At 33.7% G+C, this 18655-nt stretch overlaps 1 protein-coding gene across 14 annotated transcripts in view; it reads right to left on the reverse strand.

The window, feature by feature from the left end:
* Positions 1 to 18655, reverse strand: part of ERC2 (ELKS/RAB6-interacting/CAST family member 2) — a 426293-nt gene that overhangs the window by 251145 nt on the left and 156493 nt on the right. For 4 of the 14 annotated variants that reach the window (XR_003077465.3, XR_003077464.3, XM_040646769.2 and 1 more), the window contains 6 exons: positions 17148 to 17288; positions 16459 to 16599; positions 12961 to 12996; positions 8366 to 8395; positions 7298 to 7491; positions 1666 to 1677 (listed from right to left, as the gene is read on the reverse strand). Coding sequence is in view for 2 of the 14 variants with exons in the window: in XM_040646769.2 (XP_040502703.1) it covers positions 1666 to 1677; positions 7298 to 7491; positions 8366 to 8395; positions 12961 to 12996; positions 16459 to 16599; positions 17148 to 17288 (554 nt within the window). In the remaining 12 variants the exon portion in view is untranslated. The remainder of the gene's footprint in view (positions 1 to 1665; positions 1678 to 7297; positions 7492 to 8365; positions 8396 to 12960; positions 12997 to 16458; positions 16600 to 17147; positions 17289 to 18655) is intronic. The other 10 variants (XR_003077466.3, XR_005839462.2, XR_003077467.3 and 7 more) reach the window with 7 other exon arrangements.

Raw genomic sequence — 18655 nt, forward strand, 5'->3', positions numbered from 1 at the left:
AATTACTTTCTGGCAGAAATAAAGATGCTGAAAATAAACTGTTTCAGTATTTTTATAATTTAGGTGCAATAAATTTAACGTCACAAGCATGTTAAAATGAGCTTGTAGATGGACAATAAAGTGTTCATCCAACTGTGCTGCATGGCAACACGATGTGTGGAATGGTATCCCCAAATGCAAAACTTCGGTATCTGAAATCTGCCTGGAAAATCTTCACAGCATACACCCCTATTTATACTCTAATCCAATTGATCTGTGAAAAAGTACACACATTTTACCTCAAAAATAATTGAAAATCAGGTTTGTTTCTCTCTTAAGGAGAGCAGCTTCAGTAAAGAAAACAACTTATCTATACTGTAGTCATGTCCTATTTTGATATTAATAAAAAAAAAAACAGACCATTAACATTTATTGTTAAGAATCTATGCTAAATACAGTAACAACAACAACGTTTTCATTCTTTAGATTGCAGCTAAGAAAATTTAAAAAATACATTCAGCCTCTGATTTGCTGTTTGACACACTCATTATTTCAAATGTTTGAAGCCTGGTTTTAAGCTTTCTTAGTACTCAGATCATTATGACATTGCTTCTGTGTGGCAACTATTTTGCTTCCTAAGGCATCACTAGAGGGTAATGGTTGCCTCTGCAGAACCAGCAATTCTGTCTGGAAGAAATAATTAATCACAGAAATCCCTTAAACAACATTCATCTTCTCTCAAATTGAAAAACAAATATAATCACGTTTTGAAATTAAAAAAAAAAATCATTTTTAATAGATCAGATCTCAGATCTCATGACTTGATCTCGTGACAGCAGTTGCAGTACTGTTAAAATTAGTAAGCAACATTTCAGGGGCGCATTGTATTGTGACAGAACTCTGCATAACATGGGAAAAAGGAGACAAGATTGAACTCAACAGGAAGATTCCACAGGAGAAGATGACCTGTTCAGGACTTGAGAATATTACCAAATTCTTTAAACATTCCTCAAAAATAGTGCAGGAGCACCAATACTAATGAAACTAATCTAAAACGCTGAAGACAATAAAGCTTGTATCTGACAAGAACATGAGACATATAAAAACAGTATACAAAATGTACACATATACACACATTCCTTGCAGTTATGTACTCATCCAGAATCTGGCCAGAACAAATAGCTAAATGTTTCTGAATCAGCAGCCGAACCACTCCAAACTCTCACATGATGTTTATAATAATAGTTTAATAGTTTAAGTGGTGACAGTAAAATATGTCTCTAATTGTAAGCATAAATCTCTCTGCATAGTATTTTTATTACTCAAGTAATTATTTTTTGAGTTGGGTTACCTATCAGAAAGTTACTCCCAATGTTAAACTCCTAAATAAAAATAATAAAAGTAGAAGTGGAAAAAATTCTTTACACAACATACGAATTTGGTATGTTGTCAATAAATGTATTTTTCTTACAAGCTTTTGACAAAAGCATTCATTTACTGTGAAGTTTTCGATCTAGATATGGAATGACCAAAAACTTCATAATAGTGCAAAGCATGAAAAACAAAAAGAAATAAAATTCAAACAGAAGTTATTAATGTGGAATCAAAATGACCAAATAAATTGAGCACCAGTGAAAACCTTGGTTGTGGAAGGAGCAATTAAATAGGAGAGCAGAAAATACTGACCTGGAAGTCAAGCTGGTTGGAGTAGGGATGAAAGCAGCAGTTTGGAGAAAAACAGATAGAGAAAGAGACAGCAAAAGAGAATACAGGGAGGAACACATTAGTTCTTTAAAAATATAACAAGAAGATGTTATATTAGCAGATTTTTTTTTAAAAGAAAATAAAAACAAAGAAAAAAAGGAAAGGAAAAGGAAAGCAAGAGGTAAAATAAATTTTCTGTACAGCATACACTTGCTGTATACTCAGCACAACAGATATTTTAAAGCAAATGGCACCTTGTCATTTGTGGACTGTGGAACACCATCCGTATTTATAACCAACCTAATGTATACACATATCAACATGTAGCAAACAAATTAGCTGTTCATTGATAATGTTTGCTGACACACAAACGTTTCATCATATATCATGAAGCCTTCTTTGAGCCAAGAGGAGTTTGATGACCTACATTCATCACATCTACTCATAAAAGGCATAACAGCAAAACAATCTGGCAGCTTGTTCAAAAATCTTATTGAGGTCACAAAGTGCAGTTCCTAAAAAGTGATCTGAGATGATGCCTGCCCAAGCCCTGCATTGCTCCCAAGGAAGACTAAAACTACGAGACCATTCCATCCTGCACTGAGTGTTGCTGTTTGATTGGTAGCCTGGCCTTTCTGGTAAGGGCACTCAAAGCACTTGTAAGCAAGGGATGTTTAAATATGATCCTGTTTGTGAAAGCAATTATTAGTCTAGTTCTTTCCTTCCTCATACATTACTTTTCTACACAGAATTTACCATCCCATGTGATGCTCTTTTAAAACAGAGTCCAGAGAACAGCCTGGAATGTTGTTTACAGCATCAGGTTCCTTGAGCAAAGGCAGTCTCTTCAGTTGTCTTTCATCCATGTGCCCATACAGCATTGTTTTGTTTTCTCCCAATCCTTCTGACTTAATCCAAAGGGCACAATGGCAGGGGAGATACCTGCATTTCTTGCATTCTGAGAGCACTCAGTTATTGTTCTCATCCCCTTAGAAATTACATTTAATATAAGTAGCACATTTGCATAGATATCTACATTGCACAGATATCTGTAGAATGTTAAATAAGGTAAAGTTAACACACGTCATGCACACAGGTTACTAACAGCATGCTACTCTTGTAAGAGCATGAAACTACCATAAATATCCTGATTCAGAGGACTGAAATCATGTGTGCAGTTGCAGGCCATATATTATAATTTGATTCATAAATGTATCAAGTTGCACCTTAAAACCAGTTAAGTTTTTCATTCCCTTCGATTCATTTAGAAAGCTGTTTCAGAACCTTCTTTCCTCTGAGAATTAGAAGACGCTTTTTTCCCTTCCTTATTTTTCATTCTAAACTTATTAATGGATACGTTATTTTCAATGAATTTTACTTAATTTTTAATTTAATTAATTGTTAATATTTCTTTTACTTAAATCATTCCTTTTACCCCTTCATATATTTGTAGAGAACACACATCCTTACTGAGCCTTTGTTTTGCTAGAGAAACAAACCCATGTTTGAGTTTGGACTCCTCCTGTGACATGAGCACTCCATTTGCCTAACTATCACGAGCCCTCAACTGCACCTGTTTTCAGTTTGAATTCAACCTTCTGGAATGTGACTGATGGGAGGTATTTAGCAGTCTTTCATATGGAGTCCTGCTAGTGCTCGATGACATTAATACTTTCCTATCATTATTGCAAACATTTACTCTGACATACCAGGATTTACACCTCATTGTTTAGATGTCTGCTTCGTTATATAGATAGCTCATGACAACACTGCCAGAAGCAAATTTATTCAATCTTTCTCTTCCTAAACTGTATCAAGAATTATCCTTATTTTACAGTGAGCGATTTTACTGGTCATAACTTCAGTCATGCACATTATGCTATTATATATCACTTAAATTCATTTCCTTATTTAAACTCCCCAGTACATTTCATAAACAATAATACCTTTCATTGTAACACTGTTAATGAAAGCATTAAACAATACACACATTCCATCTTGACAGTTCCTTCTCAGCTGCAGTTATCTCCTTTTGGCTAGGGCCTTTGCATTAACATATAAGTTAATCACGATCTTGCTCGGTTTTATTTACACTATGCAAAAAAAACATACCAAATTTCCTTCATAAATGAAACCAAAGAAAGACATGCTAAAGTTACTGAAAATACATTAAGCTGTGATATAATAAATTTTTGTTTAAATCTAGTCTCATTATAAGCAGATAAATCATGAAAGATGTAATAGAAGATATCAAGGAAGTGGCTATTGATGGAGCAAGTGGTTCTCCTATGTAGTAATGGTAAGTTATGAAAACACAAAATATGTTTGTATATACATAGTAGTTGGGGAAACAGACCAACAAGCTTGTATGTGTGAGGAACAGCAAGAATAATGAATCTTAAGTGATGCAACTCAGAAGTGTGACAGCTTCTTAGGAAGGAAATAGTGTTAAAACCAAGAGAATTACCATAAGGATAAAAATCTTCTTTGGTATTGCTAATAATGTTCACTTGACACATAGCATTATAAATTTAATACCCCACATATAGAAGATATTTCTGCCTTTGAGTATTTGACACTCCAATATATGTTCAACCTTTCAGTTTAAAAGTAATTCATGATCTTGTTTTCATTCCTATTTGTAGATGATAACATTATCAGAAACATGTTTCTATTTTTCAGATGAACTGAATTTATATAAGAACACTCCATAATGCTAATGACTTTATGAGTGGATACATAAAATAATGAGCGGATACATCAAATATTGTGAAGATATCATTTGAAGTACTCTAGATTACAGTTCTCTTAGGAGTTTATATTTATAAATATCAAGAATTTATGTTGCAATTATGTTGAAATCTAAAGATGGTGGCATAGCAGTGAATATGGATCCCAGCAAGCTATCAATCAGCAAATATGTTACAGAACATTAATTTTCCTACAGAACACCAGACAAGTCTTGCACATGAAATTATGGGAAATGTTGAAGATATGGTGTTTCCAAGAATGAAAACAGACAAGGAGAAAAAATAAGGAAAAAAAAACTAGCAACACAGAGTTATTTGAATTAAAAAGCATCAGGACAAGAAGGAGTGAACATTTTTAAAATATGCTTCTGTTCAAGTGGCAGTCATTTTCACAATACCTTATTCCCATAAAGGGAGTAAACTGAGCTTTGGCTCCACCTCTTCCCTTCAATACTGAGCCAAGCATGTAGTCTTTACAAGCAGAAAAAATAGTAGCACTTCATAAAATGTTACAGTAATTTACACTCCACCTAGCCCCCTAGAATGGGAATTTAGCATCAAAGTTCCCTTTCTAGGGATGCCAACAGGTGGCACAGTTTATATATAGAGATAGATCTTTGGCCAGTATTTATCAAAACTGAGGAAGAGGGAGGGAACAGAAGGAACAGAAACTGTAGAGAAACTCAAGTGAATCTGATTACTAGAAGTAGTTATATGCCCACTGCCTAAAAATATTTCCATATTACAGCTCCATATTGCTGGCAGTTTGCTAGGCTTGCTGTACCAATCAACCACCAACAACCTTCTTAGAAAGTATGTGCTTACTCAGTGGTACCAAATTACTCTGTAAAGAAGTAGTTCAGTATTGACCCTGATCTATAATACAAAACTTGAAACTTTCATCCCAAAATACCACTGATAAAAGAGCTGTGGAAAAAAAGAAAGAGGGGAGGGGTGGAGAGAGAGAGAGAAAGTTCCCATTGCATTGCATCCCATTGCAGGATTCTCAGACACTAAGAGGTGGTATGCTAAGAAAGCCATAGTAATACTAATCCCCTTGTTTCTTTTTAATCAGTGGATAATTCTAAATTTAATTCAGATAAAAGCATGAATTGCCATGCATCTTTATCTCTTTTTTACATAAAATATTTAATATTTACTAAAAAGAATAGATCATAAATTCCATTGCTTCATTATGTTTATTATTTAATCTCAACTGTCATTTTAATATTCAACCATTCAGCACATACGTGACTGCTACTTAATAAATCTCTTAAGATTATTCTCTTGGACTAAAGTTTAGCATGCCTACTATTGCATCTAGTGTCACATAATAATTCAGAATGTTTTAGAGCCCAACGTGGATATCAGTTGCTGCTCCTGTAAAGAATACACTATCCATCTCCACCAGCTTGCTCCCACTTGGTCTCGCTATGTTAGAAGTCTACGTCTGTAATTGCCGCTACAGTACAAGCAGCGGTGGATGAAATAAGCAGCAATTTCATGCCCACATAGGTTCATTACTTGTGTTATATTTTTCTAATATGGTGTTTTAGGATATTGGAGAATTTAGGCATAACTTGTTCACAGTGTACAAGTGACCATTCCTCTTTAATAGCTTTCTCCACTATCTACTTTACACATTAAAATCCACGCAAATACTGGAGCGTTCTAAATGCCTTCTGATACGGTGAGAGAGTTAAGTGCTAACTAAAGCCATCCTCATGTAAACAACCAGCTACATTTCAAGCACAAATCTTCACTTTAAATTTGAGGTCTCGATTCTCACGACAAATTGATTAATAGCTATATTCCATTCTTTTTTATTATTATTACAACAAATCTTTGCCAAATTCTGTAGAGAAAGATGAGTTCTGGCAACAGAACTGTGACGGCTGATAAGTCATCATCAGTAAGAGATATTCTATGCAGCTTCCTTTCCAAGCTGGCTGTTATCCTTCCCCCAAGGTAAACAATATTTCCAACAGATCTTTCCATGTTTCATGGTAATTCTCTCTAACAGGACAGAGCTGTGGTATGTCCTGGCTGGAACAACAGCAATAACCATGAGATTCCTCAAATCATCTATTTGGCATCAAGAAGCCCTGCTTTTCCTATTTGATCACTAGACAACAGTAGGTAAAATGTTTGAAAATGTGCAAATCCTTCTTTCATTTACCTAACAGTGTCTAAAAGTACAGAAAGGGAACAAGAAATCAGAGACAGGAACTTCTTGTCAATCAAATAACTTGCCAGTTATTCTATGTGAGAATCTTCTAACAATTATTTAATTCCAAATGCACGAGACAAATTGAGCTCTAAGCTCTCCTGCCTCCACTAAGGGAACACCACTTAACTGTCCCAGAAATAAGAAAAAACAACTTCCTGGTCAACAACAGAAAATGTTCATTTGAAAAGAAAAAAACGTCCAGAGAGCCACAGAGAAATCCGGACAGCCAGGAGCAGAAATACTTACCAATGCATTTAAGTACCTCTGAGAAGTAGCAGTTCTTTTCACATTGAAGAAACATTTGTGCAGACAGCTTTGATTTACCCATTACTAGAAAGCAAAGGCTGTTCCCCTAACATGGTTTTCTGGGAGGATTATCACTGTAAATTTCCTATATATGTTACTTTTATGGAGACTACAAAATTGTGACAACTTTAAATCATTCCAAAGTCAGCACACAGACGTGATTCTCAAGTATCAAAATCTTTTTCATTTCTGATAGGGTCTTACAAGATATCACAAAATTCTGTTATTAAAAAAACCCATAGATTCTACCATCAACTTCTCTCATCTGTAGTGAAGACCAAGTAAATAAAAATGCTACTCAGTGGTAGACAAATAATACAAGAATTACCTTTCTAACTCAGCAATTTTCTTATCTTTGTCATTCTTCTCATTCTCTACTTCCTTGAGAATTTCTAGAAGCCTGTCAACCTCAGCCTGAGCTTTGCCACATTCTTCTCTATAGTATGATGCCTCCTTGTCAAGCTGTTTCATTCTGTCTGCAAATTCTGGATTCATCCGTGCCTCCTCTTCGGCCTCATGAGCCTTCAGAATCAATATTTAAAAAGAGAAAGGGAGAGAAAAAAAAAAAAAAAAAAAAAGGATGACAGTAATTTAAGTTGCTGTAAGAGTTCTCATTTTCAGTCTTGGAGTTCAGATTTTCATTAAAAAGGATTATGGGTATCTCTGTCAGATAACATTTTTCCACATAAGCTTTATAAAAAGGAATTCAAGGCTCCTTGCAGTCTAAAATTACTTATAAAGTCTATCTTAACAAAGCTTCATCCTGAAAGGGGAGGTTAGTTATTAAACAGAATGTTTGGGTGTTTTAGGTGACCATACTTTGAGGGTCAGGTTTTTTACTTAAAAGAACCACCTTTTAAATTACTTAAATCACTTTAAATCTTTTGAGTATGATCTCTTTCTCTGTACATATACACTTTGTTCATGTGTATGTACAGAAATATATGTACATATTGTAATCTGTGTCACCAGATGTTTCAAATACAGTTCAATATTAAGAATCTAAAAGGAAGAAATTTATTCTATGTGGTGCCGTCTATAAAAGACAAATCGATAAACTATAAGGTTTCTTTTATCTGATATTTTACCCAACAATCCTTTTTTTCTTTCCCCATTAATAATACTTAACCTGAAACATCAGAAGAACAAGCTTATTGGTGAAAATGGCACAAACCTGACAAACACATGCATGGATGGGTGGCAGTTTCACAGACAAGAACCAACAAAATGAATACAGCAACACTGCAGAGTCCAATCTTACTCCCATCAAATCTAACGGCAAAAACCCAATTAAGCTTCAATGGGAGCATGATCAGGCATCAAGTGCTTTAAACTCTTGACTGGAATAATCACAGACAGATGGAAAAACAACAATGCACTGCAATGCTTAGCCTACCCCTTGCTTCCCATTATTCCTAATTGGCATCTTGAAAGAGCAGGCAAGGAAAAAACAAGTAGTTTAATGCAGTGCACACTAAACATAGAAAATTCAGATAACATTTTTTTAATATAAGAGAATTTTACAGAAACTCAGGACATTTAGAGCTGAAGGACCTCCAACTATCTTATTACTCAGAGAAGATGTGGATGTAATTATCTTCTTAATTTCAGACAATAGACAATGCAAGCAAGCAAGGGAAGAAATGCAGGTCAAAATTAAACATGCATGTTTTAGAAAGTATTAATATAAACTACGGCTATTAGAAGGTTCATATGCTTTGCAATGGCTAGAGTTTTCTGCATAAATAAAGAACAGGTCTGGCTTTAGTATAGCAACAAAAAAAATGAAAATAGTGAGAAGAAACTTAGGAGTTTTGCATGTAACATATCATTTAAGCATGAGGATAATAAGAGAAAGATTTTACATTTTAACCTCACTGTAAGATTCTTATTCAGAATAAATATTTAGTTAACAAAGTATGTCAACAGAAGGACACAAGAGTCCTACAAAACTTACTAGCGTTGTTCTTCAAATGTTCTGTTTGGGATAACAATACATGCTCCAGCCCTCAATTCTGTGAAGATTCAGGTGTTTCTTTCTACAGAGATCATTTCAAGGTAATATCCATAGAGTATCTCGATTTTAGTTTTTGGGTGAAAGCGGCAGCTTCGTTTCTACTCTCATATATCTTCCTGCTTTAATAACAAACTTTGGCTTGTTTTATGCTGACTCTTTCTGTTTTTTTTCAATGTTTCATTCTCTTATTTGATGGCCTTGGGTCCATCATTTCATAAACATGCAGAACATCCACCTTTCTGCCTCTAGCCTTTCCTTTCTTCGCTTTACCATACAGGAACAGTCAGCAGCAGCCCAACCTTTTTCCCCATGTGCCTCCAGCCAAGCTTCATTCCAAGAAAAAAGCAATATAGAATAGACAGAAAAGCCTCTCTGTTACTTTTTTTTTTTTTTTTTAATAAGTTTTTCTTGTCCCATGGGACTTTTAGTGATGAAAGTATATAATTAGGCAAAATAACGATAATGCCACCAATGCAGAAGTGTCAAATGTTCAACTGTAACACAATGTTCCTGTCACACAGCAGCTCCAAAATGTACTGAGCAAATCATCAACTGCATAGCTCATAGCTAAAACAAAACCTGCTAAAGATATCAATTATATTCTCCTGTTAAGTCTTGCATAATAATGTACTAAGGAAATAAATATTAACTTGCAGAAATATTTTCAATTCTTCTGCTTTCACTGGTGCTTAAGGCATTCCATATTTGTTGGACAGCAAGAACATCAAACATTGTTGAAAAGGACCTTTCCCTTGAAGGAAACCCTTGTGCTGCTGACAAAGAGCAGAGAGCAAAATACAATTAATCTGAGATTCCCAGAATAAAAGAATAAAGTTACTTATAAAGATGCCAAACATAGTTTACTTGCAAGACTCTGCTCCCATCCCAGCAGGGCAGATTTCTTTGCCTATTTTGCATACTAAGTGGGAGAGACAGGCTTAGATCACTCCTAATCATGCATGCTTATCACATACATCAGAAAATCTCCACCTCTCGCTGTTCTCCTCTCTATCCTTTTTCCATTTCTATCCCCAGTTTTCTCCCCATGCTGTTTTCTTGGGAGAATACCTTTTGTTTTTATGAGGAAGAGTAATTGGTATCATGGGTAACTTTCAACAGCAAAGTAGTTGATCTCTTTATCTGTGTCTGCAAATGATAATGCTGCCATGTGCAAATTAAGCATAGGAAGTGCAATCCTGAGTTTCAAATAAGCACTCTTAGTTTAAGGTGTTTTGTCTGTCAGCACTGTGACTGTGTTGTATATTATTTTTATCAAATTGATAAAAATAAGTTACCAATAAGAATTTCACTGTTAATCAAATATTTTAAAAGTAAAGAAACAGTTCTATATGTAAACAGCAAATTTCCTACAGGAACACCATAACAGTTTGTCACAAACATGTAACATGAATTACTTAGCATGTTAAAATTTTATGGTGCAACCACACATGCATTATTCTGCATAACAGAAATGGGTGGATAGATACTGCATTTCATTTTAAATAGTCATATACAGGCATACACAGAAATAAACTGAGTATTAAATAAAAATTGAAAAAAGAAACCATTTACATGCAAGAAATTACTTTGTCAGATCCTTCAAATTTTATTACGTTCAGTAATGAAGTAAAAATAATTACTGTCATTGTTTTCAACTTTTTTTTTTTTAGTCTGCTTAAAATTTGAGTACTTTTATATTCAACCTCAGGGCGTGTTGAAGTGATTTGAAGTGGATTCTGCAAGTTCTTAAAATTTTGATCTGATATTGCTCTCATGAAGCATATGGAAAAATACGTTTACTTTACTTAAAATAAGTCCTTACTATTGAGAGGAAAGTTCATTAGGACCCTAGACAAAGTATGTCATCTTATTTTCATTACAGGACAAAAACAATTATGTATCTTATTATAAACAACTTTTCACAAGAATTTATTGGTTATTTTAAATGTTCACCTTTCAAAAAAACCATGAAAGAACATACACCCAGTTTTTTTCTGCAGTCTGTTCACACAGCTGAATACACTATTGGGATTTGCACCTTTTCTGTATCTTCACCATTTAAAAAGCTATGTTATTACTGCATGGATTAATTGAGATTGACTGACTGATATTTTCTCTGACACTTTTAAGCAACCGAGCATTAAAACAAAAACAGTGAGGAAGCATTCTATTAAAATAAGAATCATAATGAATGGCAGTAATAAAAAGTAATTTCAAGAACTGGCATAAATGGCAAAAAAAAGATGAAATCTTGGACTTGTGGATTTCAAAGAAAATGTTGCCATTGAATTCAGTGAAGTCACAACCTCATTTGGAGGTGCTGGGTGCTTTTAAGGGAGAAAGGGGTCATTATTACTTACATTGTTAAAAGTAGGCTGCTACATATAAATAAGAATTTAGAAAAGAGGAAAGAAAAGTTTATTGGGGGAAACCAGCTTCAAGGATATACTAAAATTGTTCTCTAGTTCTAAAGGAAAAGGAGAAGCACGGCAAAAAAAAAAAAGAAAGAAAGAAAAGAAAAGAAAATTGGCTGACTTTGGAATCTCACACACAAATAGACTACGAAGTAACAAAAGTTCCATACAGCAGAGTAACGAATACTGAAATAACTGGAAAGTATTTATACAAATCAAGAGAATAACTAACACAAAATAGACTTCAGTCCAAAAAGACATGCACAAGAGTGCAAGTGATTTGAACAGGAATGTAAATACAACAGAGGTGATCCATGGTACATAAAAAAAATAGGGTTCTGTCTTCCATGGCAGTGTGCAGGGTGATAGAGGAGATAATATAAGCTGTTATACTTCTTATAGTCGATTTATGACTGAGTTCAAAAGACAGCTAGATGACAAATGCAAGAGTACATTTGGCATATTCTGTGGGACTCTGCTCTCCTATACAAAAGTCATGGCATATCTATTGCATGGTTATAAGCTAAAGAATTTAGCTACCGCGGACTCCAAAGCTGGTATCCCAGTCCACCAACATTAACAGCAATACTGGACTGGACTTCACTGGACTTCAGTGAAGGCAGTATCTTTCCTAATGCACACTATATCATTTAACAAGCTATAAATATATATATATATATATATATATATATATACCATATATATACTATCCCAAATATATGACCATTCTAAATAGGACTACTCTTTAAACTTTTCTTGTAAATTGCTATTGCAGTCCAGTTACAACATTATTTCTGTCCTGTGATGCTCACATTAATAGTCTCAACCAAAAAATAGAAAGTGTTCTCTACAGAGAAAATATTTTGTTACTGCTCCTAGTCAAACAGAAGAGGGAACACAATGAAGTCAGAAGGACAGATACTGAGCAACTAAAGCAGCCTTTAGCAAGAATAATAATGCTAGGCAAGCCAAAGTAATATTATTTGGCTTGTCAAGTACTGCTGTTTGTGTTCATCATACATTTCAGCAACTTCTTGGGTTAAATACATTTCTATATTCTTAATTGCATACACTGAACGTACACAGTCTTACAAGAGTAAAACTGATATGAACTATTTTAGCCATAAGATTTTAAAAATACTACCAGTTACTTCCTAGATATTATTGTTTGCCTAATCAACTCAGTCATTTAAGGTGAACTAAATAAATTAGAAGCTATTTAAGTTTGAAGGATCCAATAAAGTACTCCAGAAGGAGGAAGTAAAAAGCAAAGAAAACCAAATAAAACAAAGTTATCTGCATGCTTCTCTAATGTAGAAGTTGAGGACCCAAAGGCTAGGATGTTTGGGTTTTTAAGAAATATCATATGCATTTTTAAATATATTTCATATTTTAAAATGGCCTTGAAGTCCACAAAGCTCATTTATTCATATATAACAGATATAGCATAGTGACTATTGGAAGTATTCTGCAAGGCTTCACAGAGGAAGAACACAACACAGTAAGGTAATGGATCCTCATGCTTTATATGTTACAGAGGACATCTTAAAAAGAACTTACAGGATTGTACATCTGATTGAACAACTGTTCAGCTTGCTACATTGCAAAGTTGGAAGGGAGTGAAGCACAGACAGGAAAAGAAGGAAAGATCCAGGAAAACAGCATTAGCTCAACAAAACCAGTGCATTTGCACAGAAGACCTTGTAATAGAAAAGTAGAAATTTAAGATTCTAAACATTCCTTGGTGAAAGTGAGAGGCACTGGGGAACCATAAATGTTGACTTTGGCTCCTAAAAAAGAATAGCTGGAGTAAGAAATTTAAGGTTTGTGTTACTTTCCCTTTCTCAAGTTAAATAACCCATGAAATAAAGAAAGGTGTCCACTTTTGATGATACATTAAGTGCTGCTCTCAAGCAATGAATCATGAGAAGTGCTTTTGGCTGAGGCTGCAATTTATCACCAAAGCTTCAAAGATGGTAATATTAGATGATTAATTAAATTTTATCATTATATTTATTACTTTTCCTTTGTTTAACACAGTACTGAATTTTCTATGCAGAATGACTTTTCAACAGTACAGCTTGGCAAAAAGTCCTTTAGCAACTGCAAGTATGTCAGTAAGCAACTAAATTTAAGATAATGACAAACAAAAGGAGGAAATTCTGAAGTGGATAATAAGATTATATGTAAATATATATATATATACACACACATTATATATATATACGGACACACATACACATATATATAAAATACTTAGCTACCTATTAAGTTAATCCCTGCTGTTCTTTCACTAATAGCAACACAATGTAAGTCAAGAAGTCGTCTGTGGAATTTTGGCACAGAAGTATTGAACATTCTTCTGTTTTTTATGATTTTTTTAAACTTCCTGAATTTCAGTCCTTCATCTTTGTCACAAATTGTTTAATACACATTCCTAATGCTTTAAACATTATTTTGTGCACCAAAATATTGCATGGTTATTTGAATAATTACTCATTATGAACACTTTATTTATTACTTCAAACACATCCACTCTTTAAAAAGAATACAGTGTTTTCTTACTGAAAAGCAAACAATTCAGCTGAGTAAAAACTAAAAAAATACTTGTATTTGATCAGATTCAATTAAAAAAGCAAATTTATTATCAAAAAATGAATCTTTTTCTATTAAAAAAAAGATAAGGAAGAAGGAGCGAAAAAGAAGAGAAACAAACAAATGTAAAATCAGATTTTGTTTATACTTGTCCCTTGTACACATTTTCTTTCAGGCATAGCACTTTTTACTATTAGTACTCATGGAAAACTGTAAATCCTAGCAGTTAAGCACATTATATTTATACTTATTAACAGAACTTGGTACAACATATAAATCAAAATTTAACTATGATCATTTTAAAATATCATAATGAAAAGTGTCTTATCTATATCATACTAGAGAGAGGAATCATAAGCTGCAGTCAAACTAAGTAACAATCTTGTGTCACCCTAAAAGAAGATATAGACTATGCTCCCAGCTTCCTTACTGTTTAATGTTCATAAATAAGCACAATTATGAGGCATGTAGGTTAATTTATTCTGATGCTCCCTCCCATTCTAAGTCAGACATAGGCAAGAATAACCCAGTTTTCTGTTTTGGTTAGTTTTCTAAAAAGTGAAAACATGGTGAAGTTAGATTTCTAGGGACCAATTACTTTTAACACAAGATATTTACAGGATTGAACATAAAGTATTTTATTAGTGAAAATGTGAGTTGAAAATTACTGTTTGGAGTCTACTAGTATTAACAGTCACTGTTTCTATTCAACTCAACATGCCCACAAAGAAGGTTGTTACTACATTTTATTGTGGAAATACCTGGTCTCCTACAAATTTTGGGTGAATTTCCATCAGGGCTTTATGCTCTATTAATGATATAATAAAGCTACTATGTTTTCAACTTTCGTTTAATAATCCTTTGTATTTATACACAAGGAACATACTCCTTTTTCTATATGAAAGATGCCCTAGACTCTCCCCGACTTTTATAAGAGATTATTTTTCCATGACCACATGATGTGTTTATATGTACAGCCATAAAAGATTGACTTAGGATCTCAGGTTCGTCCACAGTATTTTTGTTTTTGAAGTGATCTGTGCCTTAGAGTTTTTTTGTTTGTTTGTTCATTTGTTTTACTAGTTGTAGTTTTTCTAATTGCAGACAAATAAGATATTTTAGATTGTAATGAAGTATATTTTATACTAAAGTACAATGTAAATGCATATATTTTCTAACAAAAGAAAATTAAGAAATAGGACTCGCATGAAAACAGCTTATTTCCATATTCTAATTCAGGTATCAATAGTGCTTTTAAGCTATGCAACTTATAAAGTATTTGTGTTTAACTAAAAGGTTTTGCATACATTGATTTGAAAAGATTCTCTCTGTTCATCTCCACAACTAATATAATACAGGCACCTAACTGCACATATTCAAAAACATATTAAAAGATAGAATCTCAGTTTTACATTCTAGTACCCTTTTTTTACACTTTGCAAGAACTTCTTCACAGATAATGTAAATCCCCTTCAATAATCTTGTACCAAAATCCTGCTTAAAGAGCAGTACTACTCAACCTGGGTTAAAAAGAAAAATTCAGAATATTATCCAAATAGTGGCAGCATTCATAGAATAAATGAACACTTTTTTTAGAAAATGAAACATCAAAAATTAATGTTTGCTCCACACTTACTCATGAATTGCAGAAGGCAAACATACTGCCCAAACCCATCAAACATGTCATGACATTGGCATTTGAACACTGAGAGCAGACATTACCAAATGACACAGAAAAAAAACAAAGAAACTATGTATGGTAGAAACGGCATAAACAAACTTGCACATCATTTAAGCAAAAAATACTGTAACAATAAATTAACGCATACATTTAAATAAAACCACGTTATAAAATACAGCATTTATATGTTTTCCTTTAACTGCTTGCTTCCACTTCCTGAATAGAAATAATGAACTGATAGCTGAAGTAAGCTTTGTATTATTTTGCTTAATAAACAAACACACACTCATCAACAAAGCCAAAGAATGCAGAAATAAAACCTAACTAGAATTTCCATCTTAGAAGCAGACTTCTTTCATTAAAAAGTGCTGCTTTGTTTCTTATGCTATAAGCATTTCAATTTACTTCTAATCAAGGTATAAATTCATTCACATACAAATTGTTGGTCTGATAATTTCTCTCTGCCCTTTTACTTTCCCTCCAACATCCTGTTCCCAGTTCACTGACGTGCCACAGATTCTCAGACTTCCCTCACAAAGGTATTCAATATAATTTTGGAAACTTCTACCGGCTTTGGTAAAAGTCTCTTAAGAAAAAATTTAGGAGCATTTTATGCAAGCATCAGCAAACAGTATGGGTAGATTTAGAATTACTCTACTGGTAATGTTAGTAGTTAGCTAATCTATTCAAAATGAGAGGTTTTGTAGCTTTTGGTGGGTTTTTGAATTTTGTTTTTTTCCTGATTATAGCTGGATTTTGTTTGTTTTTAAGATGGAACTTACCTTTTTCAACTGTGCTTCCAACTTACTACACTCTTCTTTCTTTTGTTCTATGGCTATTTCTAAAGACTTAAGTTTGGAGTCTCTTTTCAGCCCTGCTGATGCCAATGAAGATGCATGTTCTTTGAGATCGATTAAACTAGACTGAAAAATGACCAAGAGCAAAAAGTTAATTCCTAGTCACCAGGACTCTAACTTATTGCCAACTCAGTAATCACTTTGATGCTGTTCCCCCCACTTCCCCAAAAAGAGTTGACACAAAGATAAGCATTTATAGCCAAAGACAGTATTCTGAGAGTACAACTGACGGAACCACAGGAGCTGGCATATAGTGAACACAGAAACATTCATAATACAGGCTAATTGACGTTATATTCTGGAGGTACAATTATTTAGCGGTCTATTGATCTGATTGACAAGTGAAAGCAGGATCAACAATGGAATATCTGAGCCTTCTGGAAGCTTATGGAGAGAAAGATGTAGAGAAGACAATACACATCTATGCAAGAACTGAAGCGATATTTTATGCACAGAAGTGAGGACTATGAAGAATGCCTAAGAAAACAGCAGTTCAGAAGCTGATCACTGAAGTGGCAGAATTTCAGTACTTAAAATGATTCAAGAGTAATCCTAATGCATTTTCTTTCATCACCACAACATAGAAGAATATAGATTTTACTGTGAAGACTGACCTCTTTTTCTGTCAGCTCAGCTTGTAAAGCATTAACTTTCTCCTTCAAGTCTTTGTTTTCTTTTTTATAAGATTCGATTTCTTCAAGTCTTTCTCTGTCATCTCGCTCCCTTTGCTCCTTCAAGCGTTCTATTATTCTTTCCTAACAAGGGAAATAATAGCAAAATGCAAAAGTTGGGTATCATTTTAAGAAAAGGTATAATAAAATTTCTTAACATTAAGTAGCAATTAAAAAAACAGGTTCAGAAACAGAGGAAGATTAAAGTTAATGATATTAAAGTCAATGGGAAGACTTCTTCTGTCTGACTGACACCAGATCAAGATTTAAAATACTCGTTGAGGGTATCATAGTACAGAAACTTCATTTCTCTGCTCTGAGCATGCCTAATGTTGTGACAGATAAGGAAAGTTATTCAACTCAGTAATGTATTGCCTGTATTTGTAAGTGATTGAAGTCTTTGAATATAAGTTCAAATCAGAAAGGCCGTGCCTGGTTTGCTCAACTTCACTTTGGCAGTTTTGATTGCTAGTAGCCTCTATACAGGCTGCAAGAAGAGTTTTAATGATTCCAAATGTAATTAAAAATCAATCACTTAATATAAGTTGTCTAAAACACAGAAAAAATATCCTATCCAACTTACAATATCCAAAGGAAAATTTTTCTTCATCTTATTAATAGTGACACTGCATGTTTAAACTCAGACATGTTTTTCAATATTTTTCTGACTTTTATTGGCTATAATGACTGCTGAAATCACCAGTCGGTAACCAGACAATTAATTCAAAAGATAAATGCAAAAACATTAGAAGCGTTAGTATTTTTTTTTTTTTTTTTTTTTTTAAGTCTTGACTGTATTTCTCAAAACCACATTCAACCAATACTTGAAGGATGCAAATACTAGCCAGAAAGAAATGTTTAGGAAACAGAGAGGAAAAACATTTGAATTGGGAATAGGTCAATTTAGGCAGAGTTATCAGTGGAACTACTGGAGTTATTTCGGAAGTAGTTACCAGTTAGGCAGGGAAAGAAACATAATTCAGGAAAGTTAAATGAACATGGGACAAAACCACATCCCCTGACTGAATTTCTACATTACCAGTGCACAGCGTGGCTCAGGTTGAGCAACTAGCACACTTACAGATACCATTCAAGACCTTTAGTACTCATGCTGGGTTTCTTCAAAAAAGAGCATAAGAGTAGGATGGATGCTTAAAATATAATTTCATATAACTAATTTTATCTCTTTAAAGCGCTGACCACATCAACAACACTGCAATCATTTATTGCCCCTACCTCTTGTCTGTTCCTCCTTTCATACCGAATTGCAAAGGATCTAGCCACCAAAAAACTGGAGCATTTTCACAAGGTTGAGAAGCTTTCTCTAAGTGTCCCTTTCAACATCATTCTACTTCCTGTCAATCTCTAAACTGAATAAAAATTTTATAACTTTAAATTATTGATTTAAAACTCAGTTACATTGAAATAAACTTGGATTTAATGGGATAATA

Source organism: Gallus gallus, chromosome 12 (assembly GCF_016699485.2).
Source record: "Gallus gallus isolate bGalGal1 chromosome 12, bGalGal1.mat.broiler.GRCg7b, whole genome shotgun sequence".
Taxonomy (NCBI): domain Eukaryota; kingdom Metazoa; phylum Chordata; class Aves; order Galliformes; family Phasianidae; genus Gallus; species Gallus gallus.